Here is a 7,808-nt window from a genome sequence, read left to right on the forward strand (position 1 = left end):
ATATATATATATATATATATAATTTTTTTTGTGTGTGTGTGTTTTCATTGTCTAAGGCTGTCAGAGAAAGCCCTTTAAGTGCACTCTGACAGAGTAGGTAAAAGATACAATTAGCACATCTGCAACCAGTTCCAAGTTGAACCTGAGGTCCAAGTCCATGGCAGAACGACATGCTAAAACAGGCTCTATAACACTTGTTGTCGAGAGCAGGGTTTTGCCCCAGGGACCAAGTGAGGCTGTAATTTTCAGACTGAAATAAACAACTTCCTCTAGAAACTTAGAAGTGTCTTGCAGGGTAATATTGTGATTTTACATTGTGAATGTAGAATTGTGGATTCTAACAAATGTATAATGACAAAATGCATACAATTCGATGTGAATTTTCAATCAATAGTTTTGTTTGTAGTCTACATGATACATTGTTTTTGTAATATATCTTTAATGCAGAATAACCCTTCAAAAGTTTGTGAACATGAAAACTCAAAATGAGTTAAATCCGCCACTACGTTACCTGTGGTCTTCATTCTTCCTGGATTGTTAACAGCTTGCAACAATTTATTCTTTGTAACAATCCAGTTTCATTGCTTTTTTGACAGGATGGGTGCAGGACAATGCCTGCATTGTATTCTCAGACAGGCAGGGGACCAATACTGAAATGGATCGAGGCTGGTGCTGGTGCTCGTTCCTTAATCTCATTCTCAGAAAGTTTGCCTGCACAGTATTTATATTGCATAGTAATGTTTGCTTTTGATGCTATTTTATATTGATGATTATGATCTGGGTCTGGTTGATTTTCTGGAAAGGTGTTCGCATGAACACTCTCTTGTTTAAACTCTTTTATTAAGTAGATATTCTTCCAAGATTGTCATTAATAAATCACTAAATAAACAGGATCATACATGTCATTTAGTGATGGATGTATTGAAACCAAAAAGTATTTGAACATAAATATATATATATATATATATATATGGACAAAATAATAGCAAAAATGGCATTATTGCACAAAGTGAAATATTTTTGAGAAATATTTGGAAGAATCAATTGGCAAATGAAAATGAATTTATTTATTTATTTATATGATGCATACCTCCTAAGCAAAACTGTTTAAAATAAATATTTACTATCACAAAGCGTTTCCTTGAGTAACGGTCTTGCACTGTGGTTTTAGCAGGAGACGCTTGTGAAGACAATGTTATCAAATACACTCAGCAAAGGCCTTTCTGGAATTTCCTTTCCACTGTCTTTATCCATTGAGGATGGGTGCTACAATAATGATGAAACTGTGGCTTTAAGCATTGGGTTCAAATGAGAAAGGAAGTTCATAGACATTTCTGCACCGACCACTCTTGTTCATTGCCTTTAGAGATCAGGGGCCTGAAGCAATGTGATAAAACACATTGACACACAATGACAGGACCCATCTGTCTGTATCCCAGCACTATGGACCAAGGTGTGGTGATGATAGGTTTAGAAGTACACAATGACTGTGGAAAGGTCATCCACTCTCGCTTGGCATTTGAATTCTAAACAACTGATAGCATGCTGAGCCTGAGATAGCTGAATGTGAGCAGAAAAAGAAAGTGTGTTTTGAAGTTTTAGTAATGGCTAAAAGAAACTGTTGTATTGTAAAGGGTTCAACATTTATTTGTTTATATATATATATATTGTATGATATTCAGTGTAGACAGGTTTTCAAACTAAATGTATTGTTGTGTCACTTTATTCATACTTGAATGGTGCTTTTGCATGATTTTTAAACATTGAAAAATATAGTCCTAATTCATTTCAATTGCTGGGAAGAGAGCGACCACTAGATTACTCAAAATTTCTGCTTTGGTAAATGATGACAACATTTATAAAAGTAAAGTATTAATAGTAAATAAAGTAAATAATATTAATGATTCTTAAGAAAATATATATATTTGAAAAACAATGAAACTCTGCTGAACTATAGTGATTACTTTCATAAATATGCCTTTCCTGGTCAACATTATGAGGTAACATGCTAATAAAACAGAACCAGATGGAAATTGCATGCTTTAAAGTCAATATGTTATGCCTGTGAAACAGCTCACTGGGTTCTGGACATAGTTTTGAGTTAAACGATAATCCTACTTGTTGTTCACAATACAGATATTGTGCTTGTACTTTATTTTACAGTATGTGCACTTAACTGTACTCACAGTGTACTTACCTAAGAAAGTACAGGATAATATACGGTAACTACATGGGTTAGGATTAGGTTTAGGGGGTATATTCACGATTATTACCTAGTTATTACCCAGTTGGTATATTTACTATAACAAGTACATAGTATGAACATGCAGAACAGGACTGTATAATAAAGTGCTAGCCACATTGTTGAGGGCTTATTACAAGTTAATTTCTGTGGATGTACCATGCATTTTAAATACTCTTGTGCATGATCACAGAACAGACGGCTCTAAATCATCGGCCTCAATGTGTGTGGGTGACATGTCTAACATCAATGTGAAATTACAAGCCATAAATTATGCAAAACTTTAAGCCATGTGTGACTTTCATTAGACTTCATGTGATATTGAATCTCTGACACGTTTTTTGATCTTTTTCAGAAGCATAACCTTTCAGGATGGATGACGGACAATGCTACTACAATGAAACCATAGCCTTTTTTTACAATCGTAGTCAGAAGTATCTGGCCACAGAATGGAACGCCGTAAGCAAGCTAGTGATGGGACTTGGGATTACAGTATGTATTTTTATTATGCTAGCTAACTTGCTTGTGATGGTGGCCATCTACATCAACCGCCGATTTCACTTTCCAATCTACTATCTCATGGCTAACCTAGCAGCCGCGGACTTCTTTGCGGGACTTGCCTATTTCTACTTGATGTTCAACACGGGACCCAATACGAGAAGGCTAACAGTCAGCACGTGGTTGCTTCGCCAAGGCCTCATCGATACGAGCCTAACAGCCTCAGTTGCCAACTTGCTAGCTATAGCCATTGAGCGCCACATAACTGTGTTCCGCATGCAGCTCCATACCCGAATGAGCAATCGACGAGTAGTTGTAGTTATCGTCATCATCTGGACCATGTCTATCATCATGGGCGCCATTCCTAGCGTGGGCTGGAACTGCATCTGTGCCATAGATACTTGTTCCAACATGGCTCCCCTCTACAGCAACTCCTACTTGGGCTTCTGGGCAATCTTCAATCTGGTGACCTTCGTGGTGATGGTCGTTCTATATGCCCACATATTTATGTACGTACGTCAGCGAACCATGAGGATGTCCCGGCACAGCTCGGGTCAACGGCGGAACAGGGACACTATGATGAGCTTGCTGAAAACGGTCGTGATTGTATTGGGTAAGTTCTGCTTTCATTCAATTATTCATCAGTAAAGTCTCCCAGGCTCGGAGGTTCAAACATCTTGCAGAGTTTAGCTCCAACTTGCACACTTGCCTGGAAGTTTATGATAAAGGCTTTGATTAGCTGGCTCAGGTGTGTTTAATTAAGATTTGAGATCAACTCTGTAGGATAGTGAGGCTCCAGGAGCAGGATTGAACACCCCAACTCTAGCACAGTGGTTTCCATACACATTCCTGGAGCCCCTCAACACTGCACATTTTGCATGTTTTCTCAATCAAACACACCTGATTCAGGTCATCAGCTCATTAGTAGAGACTCCAAGATCTGAAATGGGTGTGACAGACAGTGGCTGCGTTTACACTTGGCATTAACATGCGATCACCGTGATCTGATCAAGCTGGGGTGCGTTTCCCAAAAACATTGTTAGCCAACTATGGTCGCAAGTTCCGTCCTTACCAACATAGTTCAAGGGAACCCCGGAGTATGATGTAAGAGGAAACCCGCGATGAATCAAACATCAAATAAAGCAAAATGACAAGGAACAAAACATGGTAAATAAGTCATCAGGTGCCATGTTCAATACAGCAGCATCTCAGAGATCTCGAATCAATTATTTAGCAGAAGTTATTACTCCACCACATGCGTGTGACATCATTAACAACAGCCCTAAATTGTTGAACTAATGTGGTTCAAATGAGGGAGATGCGACCGTGTTCGGGAAACAGTCGTGACCGGCTAGTTAGTTTCCACAACAATGCATCGTACTATGGTGGTTAATCAGAGAGATTCGTCATTGTACAGGAAACGCACCCCAGATCGGATCATCAGTCAATCAGTACATGGCACGTTTACACTTGGCAACATCAAGTGACTTCTCTATCTGGATAACCGATCGGATCTCTTTTTCCCACGCAATATTTAAGTCTTATACAGTGTCTACCGGTGCAATGCGACAAAATAATATAGAACACATTATAATCAGTGATGCTGTCCACACTGGATGTGCGGCGCGCCGCGGCGCGACTAAGCCCTGACGGTAAACTGTTGCCTCGTTCTGTTTATGATGTACTGACACAAAGTTCAAATGATTTGCAACGGTCACTTTGTCGCATCCAGTGTAGAGAGCCTCAAGGTGTTGTGGCGCGATAACTGCATGTGCGTGATCATTCAGATAGGTGTGAATTCAGGTTCTGTTGTTGCTCTGTTGTTCTGTATCCTTCTGACAGTTCGGGAGAGAAGGGGTGGGGTTTTGCGTGACGTCGACATGCGAATGCAGACACGATGGCTGGATTGCGTTTACATTACACTGAGATCCGATAACAATACATCCTCAACTACCTATGGACCAGGACATGCTGATCGGATAACATTCCGATCAGAAGTGCGTTTACACTTGTCTTTTCAAAGTGTATGAGGACAACATCCGGATATAGGTCGTATGCAAATGCCAAGTGTAAACGCAGCCAAAGAGACATGCTAAATGTGCAGTGTTGGGGCGGCTTCAGGAACAAATTTAAGAACCACTGCTCTAGCTATAGATCTGGGTTAGCCAACCCTGCTCCTGGAGGGCCACTATCCTGCATATTTCAGTTTCAACCCTGCTCCAAAAACACTGTTGCTTTCAAGTAATCCTGAACACCTTGGTTAGCTGATTCAGTGTTTGATTTGGGTTGGAGCTAAACTCCGCAGGATAGTACCCCTCCAGGAGCAGGGTTGTACACCCATGATATAAATGACCTCAAAGCTAACAGACAAAAAACTAAAAGTCACAAAATAGCAATTCTGATTTTGTTGGGTATACATAGAAGACACCTTTCCATTATTTTGGGGCTATAATCTGAGTCATTTGTTTCTTGTGTTACATACTGTCTGAGTAGGTACTACATCTGTTGCGGAATGAACTTTGTGATTATTAAAAAGTTGATTCTATAGACTATAGTATGGATGTGTAGTATGAATGTAATCCAGGCATAATGCATCTGTCATGTTGGCTTTGTCATGTGACCTGCGGCATCAGTTGTGTCACTCAATGACATTCACAAATCCTCTTCCTTGGCCTGATGGGACAGTAAAGTGTCCATCAGATGCGCACCCCAGCATTTTGACAGATGCAGTAGGTCATTCAGGCACTTTTCACCTTCTGTTTTATGAATACTACAAATTCAGACATACTACTTATTTCACATACTGTTTTTTGCCTACTGTATGGTAGGGAAGTAAGCATATTTGGACGCATGGACAATATGTGACATGTCCAGTTTGGGTCAATGCTCACACTATTCCACTTGCAGATAGATTATGACTACATAAAAATAGCAATCATATCATTTATTACAATGGTGCAATCATAAACAGATGGTTTTAAACCGCAATGACTTGTTCAACAAAACAAACTGTCCTCACTCATGTTTAATATTATTTGAAAATGGTGGGAAACCTCATGAAGGTCAATTCTCTTGACTATCAAATCTTTGCAAAAAAAAAACATGATACAATCATGAATCCTTTTTTGGTCTACCGCAAGTATCTACATTGTGGATATGAGCATCATGGAGCCAAATTGCACATGTTCTCTGAGAATCTGTCCTTTAATGATGTCAGTATGACATAGAAAATTCGCTCTGGGGATCAATTTGTTCTCTCCAATTCACTCACTGACGTTTTGGCGAGATTTCATGTGTCCTTCAACGTTAATACAAATTATGCACCAGGCTCCAAGCTGTGCTTCAAAACCACTAAAAGTTCATACATATATAAGCAGCTTTACCTAAATGCTACATAATATGTTACCCTTCGCTCTATTGTGCCAATTTCAAGTCGACGAACAATGTAGCCCTTCAGTAGTCTACAGCTGAGGGCCCGTCATAGTGGTCTTGCAGCCAGTTCCACTGTTTGCCTTGCACTGCTTGCACTGCATCAGTGTCATGCCTCACCGGCTCCTCCAGTGAAGCCTGGCCTGGAAAAATAGAAACCCAGTCATGGTGCAGCATCCCGCTGCACAAGCACTGAGCAGGAAACAGTACTGTTCTTGTTTGGACTGGTCAGAGCTTGTCTTGAACCTCTGGAGAGAATGGAGAGCAAGGGGTCTGGATGAAAGCAGGGTTTGTAGACTCTTATCTCGCCCTGAAGATAAAAAAAGATGTATATAACTATTATTAACGTAGTAATTACTGTGTGTAATTAATGTTTAAATAATATAATCCTTTAAAATATATTACAGTTAAAAAAAAAATATTCTGACTTATTACTTGACTTATTCTGATCACAACATTTCACAACTTCCAGCTAAAATATATAAAGAAGTAAACTTATGCAGCAGGAAGTGGTTACTAAAAAACATAAAGGTGTGGTCAAAAGAACATGTGCTAAAAGACTGCTAAAAAGCACTAAAAGACTGATGTCTCCAGCTACAAGATGTTTTAACAAGGTTATTTCAGTATTTGTTGACATCAGCACATTTAATTCCCCGCTCTATCTGCATGAGAGTTCGTTGCATTTCCAAAAGTATCTTTAGTGCACTGCTTGTCTGATTATAAACGACTTTAACTTTTGTCACACAAGTTTGCCTGTTTTTCTAGTGAGATGGTTTTTCAGGTTTCCATGTACTATCCACCAAAAAGAACTTTCGAGGAAACAATGAGATGCTGTATCTCCTTACTGTTACAAATAACATCCACAACCTAAAATGAAATCAGTTTTGTGACTTCTCAAAGGCATGACTCATCCCTTGTTGAGAGTTACTCAAGGGCGTATGAAGTATACTAGAATAACATAGTTACAGTGATGATGAAATCATTGGAACAGTTTCCGCTCCTCAAGAAAACGAGACATCAGGACTCATGTGGTGTAAAGCAGCATGGTGTTTCATTCGGAATACATTTTGCCAGTGTTGGCTTTTTATGTCTCTGGTTTCTTGCCTTATCAGCATAAATGGGTCACATGACAAATTCAGATATGCTTACAAGGCATACAGGTCATTTTTGAATTTGCAAGTCAATGTTTCTGTTTTTCTCTCATGATAGTTTCATGAAGGCTGTGACCATCTTTAAAAACAAAAACAGATTATAATAAGCTGTCCATTGAATTTCCAAACTGTGTGCATCTATTGCATTAAAATATTTTGTTGGATTGCCTCTCTTGAATCTCAGAAACTGCCATAATCATAGTTCATGAGAATATAAACATCACACCCAAGAAGCAGCACTGATTTGAAGGTTATGGAAGTATATCAGCATATCTTTTCATCAACCATTCATTAAAATGGCGCTAAATCAGATTTCATCAGCTCTGTCAGATATAAAGACAAACAATTAACTTCGTTTGCAGGTGATGGCTTGAACATCAGCTTTACATTCACTACACTAATTCAATCATGAAATCAATATATATATATATATATATATATACACTACCGCTCAAAAGTTTGGGATCAGTAAGACTTGTAATGTTTTT

The 7,808-nt window shown here is 38.9% G+C and overlaps 1 protein-coding gene across 2 annotated transcripts in view; it reads left to right on the top strand.

Annotated features, from left to right (window-relative positions):
• LOC107756539 (lysophosphatidic acid receptor 1-A-like) overlaps positions 1 to 7,808 on the top strand; it is a 68,131-nt gene that overhangs the window by 45,302 nt on the left and 15,021 nt on the right. For both annotated transcript variants that reach the window (XM_016573699.1, XM_016573697.1), the window contains exon 2: positions 2,598 to 3,353. In XM_016573699.1, coding sequence (XP_016429185.1) covers positions 2,615 to 3,353 — 739 coding nt within the window. In that variant the 5' untranslated portion in view covers positions 2,598 to 2,614. The remainder of the gene's footprint in view (positions 1 to 2,597; positions 3,354 to 7,808) is intronic.

Source organism: Sinocyclocheilus rhinocerous, unplaced genomic scaffold (assembly GCF_001515625.1).
Source record: "Sinocyclocheilus rhinocerous isolate Xijiao unplaced genomic scaffold, SAMN03320098_v1.1 scaffold2277, whole genome shotgun sequence".
In the NCBI taxonomy this organism is placed as follows: Eukaryota; Metazoa; Chordata; class Actinopteri; order Cypriniformes; family Cyprinidae; genus Sinocyclocheilus; species Sinocyclocheilus rhinocerous.